The sequence below is a fragment of the Anthonomus grandis genome, chromosome 3, assembly GCF_022605725.1.
Source record: "Anthonomus grandis grandis chromosome 3, icAntGran1.3, whole genome shotgun sequence".
Lineage (NCBI taxonomy): Eukaryota > Metazoa > Arthropoda > Insecta > Coleoptera > Curculionidae > Anthonomus > Anthonomus grandis.
This window is the reverse complement of record NC_065548.1, coordinates 15,131,735-15,147,195: the sequence shown is the minus strand read 5'-3', so window position 1 is coordinate 15,147,195 and position 15,461 is coordinate 15,131,735. Positions and strand designations below refer to the sequence as shown.

At 29.8% G+C, this 15,461-nt stretch overlaps 1 protein-coding gene and 1 non-coding gene across 7 annotated transcripts in view; both read right to left on the bottom strand.

Annotated features, from left to right (window-relative positions):
• The window catches only part of LOC126734349 (guanine nucleotide-releasing factor 2), a 103,060-nt gene that overhangs the window by 34,284 nt on the left and 53,315 nt on the right, over positions 1–15,461 (bottom strand). For 5 of the 6 annotated variants that reach the window (XM_050437935.1, XM_050437934.1, XM_050437932.1 and 2 more), the window contains exons 8-14: positions 13,973–14,116; positions 13,766–13,914; positions 13,558–13,717; positions 12,491–12,753; positions 8,909–9,070; positions 3,517–3,540; positions 1,291–1,495 (exon numbers count right to left, since the gene is read on the bottom strand). In XM_050437935.1, the coding sequence (XP_050293892.1) occupies positions 1,291–1,495; positions 3,517–3,540; positions 8,909–9,070; positions 12,491–12,753; positions 13,558–13,717; positions 13,766–13,914; positions 13,973–14,116 (1,107 nt within the window). The remainder of the gene's footprint in view (positions 1–1,290; positions 1,496–3,516; positions 3,541–8,908; positions 9,071–12,490; positions 12,754–13,557; positions 13,718–13,765; positions 13,915–13,972; positions 14,117–15,461) is intronic. The other variant, XM_050437933.1, reaches the window with a different exon arrangement.
• Positions 8,503–8,661, bottom strand: LOC126734735 (U12 minor spliceosomal RNA). The gene has a single exon (XR_007660159.1). It is a non-coding gene; the product is annotated as a U12 minor spliceosomal RNA (small nuclear RNA).

Here is a 15,461-nt window from a genome sequence, read left to right as displayed (position 1 = left end):
GCAGATCATCAGGAGGACAGTACATTCATTTTATTTTAAGAATGAAATCCCAACTATCGATAAAATTTTGACACTTATAAAAGAAGACGAAAATGTACCAGAAATGGGAAGAAAAAAATTATGGAAAATTTTACACGAATTACATTTTTCTTGGCAAAAGCAAAATAGAAAATCTATTTTAATAGATAAAGAAGAAATAGTCTGTTGGAGAAGAAAATATTTAGAAGAAACATTTATTATTTGGATGAAACTTGGCTTAACGAAGGACAACCGTGAGCAAGTGCTAGCAAGATAAAAATGTTGAAAAAAAGTTCCTGTCAGGCTTTTTTAGAAATCAAAATATAAAAGAAATGGCAAAACAACACAATATAACTGTACTTCGTTTGCTACCTTACCATTGTGAAGTAAATCCTATAGAGTTAATTTGGGCTCAAGTAAAAGGATTTGTGGCTAGAAATAATAAAACCTTTAAATTGAAAGATGTCAGAGAACTTCTGAAAGCAGCAGTGGATAACGTTACCCAAGAAAACTGGAGCAATGCTGTAAATCAGGCTATAAAAGAAGAAGAAAAGATGTGGACCCTCGATAATCTTCTAGAAGAAACTGTCGAACCCTTAGTTATAACAGTGGGAATGTCTGATTCGGATGAAAGCGATGAGAGTAATGAAATGTGTGATTTATAAGTTGATTTTTTTTTGTATATTTAGGTATTTTGCATTAAAGTTATTTACTACATATATTTTTTTTAATGTAATATGATAATTATTAGGTAACCTCATTGTAACCTAACTTGTATTAGTTTTTTTTACTAAATAAACGATTAAGAAGACATTTATTATATGTATTAATTGGAAATGCAGTAGCAATGGAAACTACTTCGGTTGTTCATTATTTTTATGGTTTCGTTTATTATGGATTTTCTTTGTGGAATTTAAAACCTTGGCATTTTATGGATGTCCTAATGCTAAATTAAGTATCTTATATATCTAGAGATTTCGATAAGATATCTATAAAAGTTAAGAAACATAGATATGATTAAAAAATATTCGTTTTAAACTTCACAATGCCTCCTACACCTATTAATGATATATTTATATAAGTTACAATTTACCTATTATGTATTTGTTTGTAACGAGACAAGTTGTCGGTTAAAATCTACCTAAGCATAATTTGTATTGATATTAACATTTTCTGCTAAAAAACCTTTCCTTAGTAAGAATAATTTTATTAAATACCTTTACTATGACTTTGTTAATTTCCTGCTAACACCAACGAGAAATTGTTACTTACCTATCAAGATTGGAATGTGGAGGCAAAGAAAGAGTATGGCTTCGGCTGTTAGATGTATGCATCGCCGAGTGGAAAGACTGAGTACTCGACATGCCGATCATAGAGGGCGTTCCCCATTGCGACTGCACCATATGCACCGAGTGACGCATAAATTCCGGATCGTTCGAATGAGAACAATTCCCAAACATTTCCATATAAGCCATGACTAAAATAATAGATATTTTTTGTTGAAAAATATGTAGGCAAAACAGTGTGGTTCAAAAAAACATTTGATAAAACAATTATTTAGCAAATAAACTTCAGATACAGAACATGATTAAACTTTTCACTTTAATAGCAAAATACATATTTATTTTATTTATTTCCTGGCTCAACGTAATGCAATTACTTCAGCTTAACCAATATTATATTTAAAAGAAAATAATGAAACGTTAGTGTTAAAAATTAAGTATTTTTGCTTTAAAAGATAAATAGTAAGTTTTGCTTAAATCTATCCAGATCAAGAATATCATATGAAAAAGCAGATGATCAATGTGGATTTATTCTTACCACTATTGATAAGTTTATGCAAAATCTAGAGAGAAAAACGGGTCTGAGCCCTCAGACACACAAGATTTTTTAAAACTTCTCTTTCTTCTACTCTGTCGATAACTGTATATTGCATTATGCACCTAAGGAAGTATGTACGTTGACCTAATTTCTCCCATTTTCTTTACAAGGTATTTTTCAATGCCATGATCTTTGAAGGTGGTAATCAAAGAATGATTCTAGGTAAAAGAGTTCATATAACATAGAAATGCAAATGCGAAAAACGTAGGTGTCTGATTATTTAAGTTCAACTAAAAAGCGCAAACAAAAATAAAAAAAAAAAAATTTTTCCAAGAGTGATAAAACTTTTTATTATTTTCAAAAGTAATTTATTTTTAAAAGAAAAAACAATTTTTAACCTATTAAGCTATAAGTTGTAGTTGATGAAATATGTGTATTCTTTTAGTCTGGTGGCAATGTAATTTATGTTAAAATAAAATACTATTTACGTTAATCAGTGGTCCATAATCAATATAGTAGATACTATATAAAATAAAACTAGACTGATTGAAATTCGTATAACAGGTAACTCTTGTCTGATCGGAAGAATATGTTTAGCTTCAAACCGCAGTTAAAGACCTTGTCTGAGGCCATCTCTACCGAAAGGTTATGACAGAAAATTGTAAGGGTAATACCATTATAAGTCAAATAATAATTGACATTAAGTTTAATTATTAAAAAAGCTTCTTAAGCTTATAAGACATGGGCAGAAAATTACTTTTTTATTTGTAAACGGTTTTAACATGGTTATTAATTGGCATCTAAAATTAGGATGGACTAAGACTCAACAAATTGTTAATCCTAGGACTGGAATTCATACGTTACTATTTTTTTCTAAGTTCTACTTGTTTTTTCTATTTTATTCTAAGCCTATATGCAATTTTCATAAAGATGTAAATTAAAATCATATAAACGTAAATATGTGATAATCAAAAAATGCAGATTAAGGACATCGATAATAATCTACTTGAATATCGTAGAATGTGCTATAATAAAGCCCCTAATTTTGAATTGAGATTAATCAATGTTATTGTTCACAGAAAACTTTACGCAAATAAATAAATTATTAATATTACCATATGACCACTAACAATTTTTATAAATACATAAACGCGAAACGAACTATAATTATCTATTAATATTTTGCTAAAATATAAAATAATAATGTATAGGATAACACTATAAAATAAAAAAAAATAATATTGTTTGACCTCAAATTTAGAAAAATTAAATTTATATGACACATAATCCGTGACATGACTAAATACGATATATTTACCTAAAACCTTTAAAACAAACAAAGAAATCCGTTTAAAATCCATGCCGTCTTTTAAGACCCAACCTACAAATTCAGAAAAATAATCAAATAATACTGATTAATAAAACATGACAAATACTGAGGCACATATCGTTAGTGACGGCATAACATAACAATCTATAAAATCTTATATAAAACGACAAACTGAAAAAAATCATATCACAGATTTTGTGTTAAATAAAGACGGTGGGCACTAATCACAGAACGGCATATTAATATAAAGATAAGGCATCTATAGCACCAAAATAATGAAAATAAAAAAAGCGGCAAAGAAGGTTAAACGATTAAAAAGAAAATGCTTTTACTGTCAAAACACTCACCACTGTAAGCCACTGACTGGAACACTAGCAGACAAAATATTAAATGTTAAAACATCAAGATTGGGACATTTAATATAATATTGTTGATGGTAAATGTTTGCTTACTGATATATCTTGACAAATAACGAAGATATGTATAAAGTATAATGAAATATAAACCGAAAAATTTGAAATAAATTTTATCTGTAAATTAATAATAGCATTATCTAAGGGTGCTTAAAGTATTCACATTAAATTCTAAAACATAACTTAGAAAAGCGATAGGTTGTTTCAGAAATTAAACTAAAGGAGATTATTTCTATTTGACTTATATATTTTCTTCACAAATATGTCTTATTATTTAAAGTTAATAATTCAGGCAGTTCTTAAATTATCCTTAAGACTATATAACATGCATTTTATTGAGCAGGAACTTTGCGAACCAAAATCCGAATAACCTAACTCTAATCCATCCATAACATCTATTGATTGTGCACTTTTCTCAGGTATATTCATATATAGAAGTATTATTTTAGTTCATATATAGTTACATTATTTTGTGAGCAAATAATTCGGACAGTTCTTATTCTATATACAGAGTGACAATTTAAAAATTGACAATGACTAAATCTGAGGAACCAAAAAAAATGATAAAAAATCTTTTTTTTTTTCCGCAACAGGGAGCGAGAAACTTTGGCCTACAACGTTGCTTTCGATGTAGTACTTTTTTGTTTATTAAATAAAACATTACATAATTGAATTAAGTAATATTTTATTTAGAATTGGAAAAATTTGTGAGGCCAAAAATTCTTGGCAAAAGCAAACTTTTTTAAACTCATTTTTTATTGCAGTAAATTTTGGCATATGTAATAAATTATTAGCAAAAAAAAAATCTACGTTGCCAAAGTATTAAGAAAAAATAAAATACATTAAAACTATATTTGTTTACAAAAACACTAAAAAATATTCATGTCAAAAAATCTATTTATATCTACGTCCGAGCGTCCGTAAGGTTTTGGTAATAAAGATTTTTCAAGAATTGCCTCCTACGCCACTGATTTTTCTTAGGATAAAAATCACTATTAAAATCTTCGTTCATTTCTAAGCAAACTCGCCCTCTTGGTTTTCCCCAAAAAAAATCAATACTTCATGGGAATGTTTGTTAACCGAGAAGGTAAATTTTCTTTGACCACCTTATAGAAAAAGATTTTTTTTTCCTTGCACACATAATTCTGAACAAAATTTGTGAAATACTCTGGTGAAGTTTACACCTTGTGGAAAATCTTCGGGGATTACCTGTATTTTTTAAATATGGTGTGGGTATAACAAGAAATCAATGAACGTTCGCCAAACAATCCTACCTGTACAGTCAACAAGCAAGTAGCACCCGACTTGATTATTTACATTTTTCTTAAAATAAACTGTTGTTCAAATCAACGGTTTTTGATCTATACAAAGTGGTCTATCGAAAACTGTTTAGCTAATACATAATTAACAAAAAATCAACCAATGTTCGCCAAACAATTTGATGACAAATATTACTCGTCTCAAGATGTTCTTTAAGTGTGATACGATGCGAGTTTTAATACATAAACTACATATGTCAAGTATCCGGGCACACTTATAAGTAACAACTTCGCTTTACTACACTACAAACACACTACAAACTGTCTTACAATCTCAGGGTTGGGTTGGGTTACAAGACCTGACTTAACCACAACAGATATATGATTCCTTAAATTTTTCTTGGACTACTCTATTGTGCAAATGAACATTTTTTATATGCATGTCCATCCATACAGGATGGCTTATTAGCGAAAACAGTCTAGCAAGGTTTACGGCTTTCAGTGTAAAAAATAAAAAAAACCTTTAGCCCTGTATACTTTTTTCTGAGGCATATTTACACCTAAATACCATTCTATATTTACACTAATTTAAGTGGGGGGAGGGGTCATGGTACACAAACAAAAATATAATCTATAATTAACAAAAAATGTTCGCCAAACAATTTGATGACAAATACAACTAGGCACTACTACACTACAACAACCGAGTGAAAATCAGTGAGTACTAAGGTCAGGATTTACAACGTGTACTAAGTCGCACTCAAGTCCCAAGTTGACCAGACTAGTATATGATTCCTTGGATTTTGGTTGGAATATCATGATGTTTAAATTAAATTTTTTTTTTATCGAGACAGGATGGCCTATTGAAAACTGTTTAGCAATAATCAGCAATGTTCAGCAATACTTTTTTTTTCTGAGGGACAAACAGGGATGGCCAAAAAAATAAGAGTATTAGAATAATTGCTAAACTAGTTCCATTTTTTAGGCAATCTGTGCAAAGCTATTAAGACTCTATTCACAACAACCCAAAGACTTATTGTTACCGTAATTGGAATTTCTAGCATTTTCTTATCTCAAAAATTCTATTTTTAAATACATACCTCTGGACAAAAAAATAAGGGTAATACCATTTAAATTCGATATTTTTATTATCGCTTGTCTTTCACTTCTTTTTGTGATTAAATCATTTTCTATATTTAGTGAACGGCATACACATTTAACATTTTAGAGACAATCATGCTACTTTTGCAGAAGGAAATATGCCTCTCACATAGGTTTACTAACAAGACAATGATCCTAAACGCTCTACAAAAATCGTAGATCAGTGGCTTACCAGTTCAAATTTAACACTTTTGAATCGGCCATCTCAATCGCCTGATTTAAATATGATTGAGAACCTTTAGAGAGAGCTAAAAAATCGAGTGACAAAAAAACTTCAAACAAAAAGGTTTTTGGAAAGAAATTAAAAAAGGTTAGTAATTTATCACCGAAGAAGAATGCCGAGAGTTAATTGACACTATGCCTAGAAACTATACTGCCATTTTAAATTTCAAAGGTTATGCTACTACATACTAATGATTACCTTATAAAATGTTTAATTGTTTTTTATAGAAAGAATATTTTTGTAGTTTTTTGCCCACTTATATTATATGAATAAAATATTTTTGTTTTGTAACGCTGATAAAAAGATTATATTTTGAGCTTTAATGTTTTATTTTTTTCCCACCTTTCAACAATATACAACAGTAATAGCTTTTTTTTTAATATATATGAAAACTACTTTAGTCTTATTTTTTTGGCCATAATTGTATTTACACATAAAGTCCATTCTATATTTACACATTTTTCATTTTTGTGGTGGAGAGTGCCATAGTACATAAACAAAATTATTTGGTCTTAACTGTACGCACTACAACTGAATATCAGTGAAATCCTTTATGCCTGTATTGCACTCAAGACCTGAGTTGACCAGACGGGTATATTTAATTTTGCTAAGAATGCACTATTGTGCAAATCAACATTGTTATGTGTGAATGGCTATAAATATAGGGTGGTCTATTATCCAAAAAAGTCCAGCAAGGATACACATATATACACATCTAAATGTGGATATTTAAAAAAAAAACTCTTGTTTTGTGTTTTCGAGGCCATATTATTTATGTACACATAAATCCGTTTTATATACAATAATTGGTGAGGTGAAGGAGGTTATAGTAAATCTTATAACTTATACAAATATACATTTCTTATAACAATAAAGTTTATCTTTGACCTAGTGATCATAGGTACAATATATCGTCATCCAGGAATTAGATTTAGTACGCATATCACAAATTATGAAGCATGATTCAAATCTCAATAGACTCCAATTTCGAATTGCCCAACTCGATGAGAAAAAAGTTGTATAAATTTTTATATAAATTGATGTCATGTCACTAACAATTTTTGACCTTAGTTGTTTTCGAAGTTGGAATGGTCTAAAGTACGTCCATTTAATACATTTACCAGAGACAACCAAAGAGACGCGCAACTGTGCGCTAATAAAATATCCGATTATTTTCCATCTTTGTCTCTCTTCGTGAAAGGTAAACGTAGATGGCGCAGATAGCGTTTGCCGCCATAATTCAAACCTCGGCTATTAAGCATTTAATTATTTATTTCAATTAAAATCAGCCGTTATGTTTCAGAAGTCAGAACATCATAATTATGTTCTGAGACAGAACGGCTGATTTTAATTAAAACAATGCAATCAAAATTTAAATCGGGGAACTAAATAAACTAAATATAATTGTGAAACATTTTGTATTGTATTTTCAGCATATGGTATAACTATAATATGTGCATGCATTCTTAATTATTTTCATAATTTATAATTTAAGATGGTAACAGTAATATGCATATACATAAATGCAATTAAAATATAGAAACATTTTAATTATCACAGTACTATAATAATATTCCAAAAAATATATCCTTTGGTGTAACAATTTTTAATTTTTTTAAAATGTTTTTACAAATCTCTTAATTTTTCCTTTTGAACCTCCATGGAATACCTAAATTTAACTACAGCCTTAACAATTACCTTAATGAACATATTTCTGTTCCTAACACGAATCAAAACACTAAAATCCGTATCCTACAAAAAACTACAACTACTAACTACTGTAACCAAGTTCACCTAAATCCGGTAGGTAATAAAATACGTAAAATTTAAGCACTCGTCCAAAATCTCAACTAATGATGTAAAACAACAAAATTAATCAGCAACAACAACTATTCAGCCATATTGAAATTCACGTGTTTATGTTGAGCAAGGATTGCACTGTTGCCGTACTTAATTATAATTTTAGAAATACTAGAGAATTGAACACAAGCTATCCTGTATTTTTGCATTCATTTAGACGGAGATGGAAGAATGTTTTCTCTTGCCTGCTCTGATAACTAAATACATTTAGCATTGCGAAAGATCAGTATTGTGGCGCCACCTTAGCTCACCTTTTATAAGGTAAGAGACAACGAAATACAACATATACAGATTAAAGAGAGCAACAACAATAGGATAAACATTTCTATTTAGTTGCACGTCTCTTTGGTTGTCTCTGCATTTACTGTTAAAACTATTTTATCCACTTCTCCATCACTAAATTTAAATTATTAGAATAGGGCAGATCGCTTCACCAGGACCAACCGCTTAAAAGTAGGCGAGGCCCACGGGACGACCTGTACCCTTCCAAAAATACAGACTAGTAAATCTTAGCTAGTATGTAAGCCAAGCGTTACCAAGGCTCGAATATTTTCCTTACTCATTAGTTTAAGGCACGAATTGCGACTCGATTTATAATAAAACTTAAAAACAGGATGAGAATAACTTGCAGTGAGAACTCAGAGACGGCGCCATCTCTGAACCAATAGCCTAAGTAAAATTTGATTTTCCCTTTTATCCCATTAACACTTTATTGATTTAACATTTACCATCAACAATACATATACCAGAATATATGGTATAAAATATATTCACTTTAAAAATATAGTTCGCTTAATAAAAATAACTCGACAATAAAACTTACTGTGTTTCTTTTTTGGTGGTAACGGAGGAGGTTTGGCATTGTCAGTTTCATCGGTATTGGATAATATACTGGAATTGTTTGAAATAATACTGCTGTGGTAACTATGCTGATGTGACTGGTGTTGGTGACAGCTCACTAATACTTCAGTTTGCACGTTGTCCCCTAAAATTCATATTGCTTATTATAAACGTGAATTTCAATTAAAAGTTAAAACATGCCTTTACGGTATATAGGGCGGTTTACAAATTTGCTGCGAGGTGTTAAGTAAACATATCGGGTGTTCATTTTAAAACTTCCCAGCCTTAAAATCTTTCTTGCAGTTAAAAATATAAAAAATCGGAAAGACACATCAAATTTATTTTTAAGGGGACACTATAAATGAATATTTTTAGACTACTTGTTTTAACTCCGTAGGAGGACCAGATGTAACCCTTAGAATCTTAAATGGGAATGGGGGTCAATTCTCTTTTCAGAGGTATCCTACTTTGCAGAAACAATTTCTTACCTGGATCCAAACCAAAATCTCACTTTTCAGGTTAGTGTTTAGACAAAAACTATTGCACTGTAAATTCATGAGTCGTCAAGTCAACGCCATCCCTAATATTTTTTCGAATATCTGTTTCAGCGATAAATGTAATTTTTTTCTAAATGAAAATGCTAGCAAAGAAAACTGTCGATATTGGAGTGACGCAAGCCCGCCTATTTTTCGAGGACATAGACTATATCCTCAAAAAGTTAATGTTTGGGTTTATATTCTTGGAAATGGCGTTATTGGTACTACTTTATTTATTGAAGAAATTTTGACAGGTGATCGACCTTAATATGCTTGAAGAGACGATTATACGCCATGAGCTAGAAAATCAAATTGATACAACGAGTAATACAATTTTACAGTAGGATTTGTTGAAATTCCGGCAGTTGAACAAGAGACTCCGGGATAATTTAACACTCTTAGAATTCTTTCTTTGGGGACATTTTAAATCCATTGTTTCTAAAACACAACCTGCTGACATTGCTGATCTTACAAGACGAATTGCAGGAAAGAATGCCAGTCAATTTGAAATGTTAAGGAGGAGTTCAAAAACAGAATTTATTATTGTTTATAGGAAAATTAGCAAAATTTTCAACAACTGATAAGATATTGGGTAAGTAGATCTTATGTGTTTTATTGTAGAAATCATTTTTTGGCAACTAAAAAGTAATTTTTGTTGAAGTAAAATAATCAAGAAATAGAAAATCAATTCTTTAAACTAGAGTTTCTTCCTGTGATTTAATGATTTTAATGGCGTAACCTACTCTTCTAATCATTTGTACTACAAGGAGGCCCAATGCAATAGTTTTTGTGTAAACACTATCCTGAAAACCAAAATCTTAATGCAGGTAAACTTAATTGTTAGAAAAAAATCAAAAATATATTAACCTAAAATAAGGTAATTACTGTTTTATTGAGGTAAGAAAATTAACATTCAACGAATTCTCTTTCAAATTCCACCTAGCAAACCATTTGCTAAAAACTTAATATGATATAGAAAGGATAATTGGAAAACGAATAGGTAGATATAGAAAGTTCGCAATCTGTTTTATTACTTATAGAAAAGAGATAATAGCTAAAAAGGGTTTTATAGGCATAACTTGTTTTCCTAGGTACAGAAGAAAATAGTGTATAAATATACTTAAAATGTTGTTTTAGTGACCCAGTTTATTCATTTTGAATTTGTAGGTTTCAGTTAGATACGGGCTTAAATAAAATTCCAGGACTCTTACATTTCGGCCTATAAGGGAAGGCCTAATATAGATCTCATGTTAAAATCAATATGTTTTCATGGCCTAATATGTTTCAAATCAATTTTCTATAATGAGTTTTTCTTTTTCTATGTTGTTTTCTGTAGTTTATCTAACAATATTCCTAATTAATTATTCACTAAAATCCGTTATTTAAATAATATACTCGTACGACGCATAATTTGGTATCAAATCCCATTGGCCAGAATTCCTTTATGAGGTTATAGTTAGAAAAGTTTATAAAGAACCGGTGACATCAACAGGCGGCAAAATCCGCGCATCTCGTTATTCTATCGATCGGGTCAGATGACTATGTCGAGGTCTGAAGACAGTGGAGGCGGCACACTTGTTGAAATTATTAATATTTATTTATACTAGAGTTTAAATAGCCTTAGATTTTTAGGTATAGCTAGCGATATTATAAGTGCGTTTGATTTAGTTCAAATACCAACTAAGAATGCATATATTTGAATTTATTTGCTCCGAGATTCGTTTAAAAAAATGTAGATAAATTAAAATTAAATTTTTTAGCATTGTGATGTGCCCATAAAAAATCTAATAAAAAATAGTTTTACTTACAGGAGGATGCAGTTCGCTAATTATTTTTAAAACAGGACTTCAAATAGGTAGCTGAAAATTATTTTTTATTCGCATTTGTTTTTAAGGATTAGGTATTTTAAACGACTTGTGTAAAGAAACAAATTGGTATAAGCTTAAAGTTTTATTTCATTATTTTACATATTATATATTTTTATTTACTATCAGATAGTGTATTACAACCTAAATCAGATTCATCGGATGAAGACCATTCGATCTCTTTATCAGATGAGCCTGTATGCCTGCTGGAACAGGAAGGTATATTTTCTATATCTTCTGACTCTTGGACCACTCTTCTGTAAGTTGACTGGGATACTCGAGTGGCAGCTAACGTACGTTGTTTAAAATAATTATATACTATTATTGTAAGTTATCAATACAATAAAAATTAAAATTTGAAAACATCCTACAATAAAATATGAATTTATATTGTTCACTTACCTAAAATTTTTCAAAGGAATAGTAATTCCTTGGTCTGCTTCTTTTTTCATAAAAGCTGCCACATTAGAAATAATCTCTCTCCCTTGGCTGTGAATTATTTGTCCTTGTTTGCCTACTTTCTTAGGTAACATCGAAAAAAAAATTAGATAGTAAAAAAATTAATATACACATGCACACTCTAGGCTGCACATATATACCTACAAGTTAAATACCTATTATTTTGTCACTTAAAATCAAAGTATATTTTAAATAATTTAATTTTTAACAGTAATTAATTTTCATTAATTTTTTTAAATTATTAGACAATTGAATAATTTAAACCAATTTTACTTACCTTTTACAATAAAAATCGGATAGTCTAACTAAAAAAACAATAGTCTATTTCACTATTATACTTAAAAAAAAACACAACAGATTTTAAATGCCTTATAACACGATTAACTCACTTCCCGTACGAGACGACACTGAGTAAGCCTTCAGGCTACGTCATAGGCTTTAAATCCCCGGCAGGAACAAAGAAACGAAGTACGGCGGCTGCTTTGTTATTGCGGTTTCTTTAATAAGAAGCGAGAGAAAATATATTGCGGTCGTCTTTTCTCTCTGCCACCGGATTTTCTATCGATTTTGTGTTGAAAAATGGGTTTGTGCGCATATTGAGCAGCCGGTTCTTTATAAACTTTTCTACCTATAATAGGCTTTAATCAGCCCGAATCCTACTCCTAATAAAAACATAAGAAAAAAAGACAAAGCTGTACGTCTTACCCATAGAATGATCCAACTCCGGCACATTATCATAAGGACTAGGCTGTCTGTTTTCAGTCTTTCGTTTAGTTTTTTCGGGAATTGCCGGCGGTAAGTCCTCCGATTCATAACCACCTTCGGGAAACCGTGTTATTATTGAATGAGAACTGTTCGATACTACCAGGGTGGAACTTGAAGATTTTTGGGAAAATGATTTAATTTGCACCGTTGACGTAGTATTATCGAGGTGCTCGTTTGAGGGCCGTGATGTATAATACTGAGCACTAAAAATAAACATCTAATGTAAATTAGTAAGAATACAATTATATACTTATTAATAAGAAAATACACTCTTAATTATTAACTCAAATGTTTTCCGGAATTTTTTGTTATTTAATTTGATATCATGCAAGGCTTTCAATAACGCTGATCACGGTCTATTAGGAGAATCTAGTTTTGTATTAAATGAATACAAGATATCATACCTTACGATCAGAAGTCACACTGAGAATATCAAGTCAATGTTTTAAAGCTTATCTAAAGAATTTCTAGCAACATCTGGAGTACCGTAATGGAGTAACCTTGAACCTAATTTATTTGCACTCTTTATAAATATTCTAGCAAAAAATTAAAAATATTCACAATGTCTTTTTTTGCTCTAAACTTTAAGTTGTTTAAACCTACATATCTTCCTATAATAACGGTATGGCGCTAAAAAGTGATTTATATTTAGTAGCCTAGTGGTTTACTATTAACAGAATGTCCTTGAATATTAGTAAATGCCGTACTTTAACCTTCACACGAAAAACATATTTTACATTATACATATTTTCAATTAAGTAATATTGCCATGTAATGTAAAAATTATATTTAAATTTAGCACCAAACTAATGATTTAACTATAATAATAATAATTATTATTATTATTATTTTTTTAACTAATAGAGCAAAGTCTATTATCTACGAAAATAGTTATGTTACCAATATATCTCTAACCTACCAGCAATTAATAATAATAAATTCCTGCAGTTTTTTTTTAATTTCAAATCAAATAAAATAAAAACCAATACTAATTTTTGGATTCTTACCTTACAGAGCTCTGCTGTGAACTTCGTTTCGAATAACTAGATGATTTAATCGACATTATACCCGAGTCAGTCTTGGACCGTCTATGATATCCATCCGCTAAAGTGAGCAGATCCAAATGGTTATTCGAGCTTACTGAAGATTCTTCCCACGAATTTGGTCCTAAAAAATCATTTTTAAAAGATATTTTTATTGTATAATTCGACATACGATTTTCCATAAAATTATCTTCTCCGTCCATCAGCGCCCTTATCTCTTCTTCCTCTTTTGACGAATTGTTTAACATAGAGTCTATACTTCCGGTTTCTTCAGACCGTAAAGATATGGAATCTTCCGGAGATTTTGACCGTAAGGATACCCTAGAGGTATAAAAGTTCAAAACAAATTAAGAGTATATATTTTCAAGGAAATACGAACCTTTCTAGACTGTTACATATTGCAGAGTTATCAAGACTGGAACAATCATGATCTATTAAATTATTATATCGTTGTTGGTTCTTCTTTTTTGGTGGTAAGGGTGGTGGTGTTACGCAGCTACTTGAGTCTGATCTATTCCGCATGCTAAACCAATAACAGATTATCTCAAAACATTTTTCAAACAAAAGTTTCGTATGATACTCAAATCAAAAAACAGTTTTACCACTAAGCAAATCTCTTTATTTCATTCTCGACACGTATTTCGCTATCGATGTTAGCATTTTCGGTAGAAGATTAAAACTTATTTTCCATTAAATTTCTACTTATAAAGAGATTCACTTAAAGAAATAAATAGTATAGTATCAAAAGATATTAAATATAATTGATGTACTATTTATTGACCAGAGTTATTTTAAGTAAATGATGTGGTTGTGGAATTTTTAGTCAAAGACTAAAGAAAACAATTTTTTTCTAGACCAACGCGCAACGTTTCGAATTATATTTAATTTACCTTCTGGGCTCGAAATTATAGTTTTCTTGCGTTATCAAAGAAAATTTTTATTTATTTTAAAGGAGTACACGTTTAGGTGTTTGTTAAGTTCTGTCGGTTTGTTTATGTAAATATGATTTTTAACGTATCCTTTCTGTTGTGACTTAAAAGTCCCTATGTTGTGCCATTATCTATGTTTAAGCCTGTGTTGTCCTTTTCTTTAATAATGCAAGAAAACTATAATTTCGAGCCCTAAAGAGGAACTAAATATAATTCGAAACGTTAACCTAGAAAAAAATTGTTTTCTTTAGTCTTTGACCAATAAACCCAAAACTATGTCATTTATTTATATTAAATATAATTTTAAAATTTCATGCACAATTTAGCATGATAATTTTGAATAAAAAAGAACAATATAGGCTAAGTTAGAAAGCAAAAAAATATTAAAACACCTCCAACGCCTATCTGTTTATTTTTCTTTCTGTGTGGGTCTTGCATGTTTTGGCTCTTAGGACATTGAAGTTTCGTTTTTAAATTATTTTTAGTAATATTGATTATGTTTTCTTTTAACTTGTGTAGGTTTAGTAGATCGATGTTAGTTCTTATGCTAATATTCCTTTTTTTTCGGATCATAATGATGATCTGCACTGCAGAAATCTGAATTTGACGGCCTTTTATTTGCATACATAGTATTGTATTTCACTTATATACTACACATATTTTAGTTTTTGAAGGTGGTAGACAATGGTACAGTGAAAACATCTTGTCGGACTTGCATTGTCTTATTTATTTAATGTAACACATTAGTGTGTAGTACACAAGTGTTACATTAAATAAATAAGACAATGCAAGTCCGACAAGATGTTTTCACACATATTTTATGTATTGTATCATGTATTTTAGAAATAAAAAACTTTTATTATTATTATTATTATTATTATTATTATTATTATTATTATTATTATTATTATTATTATTATCACGTATCGTAGATTAAGT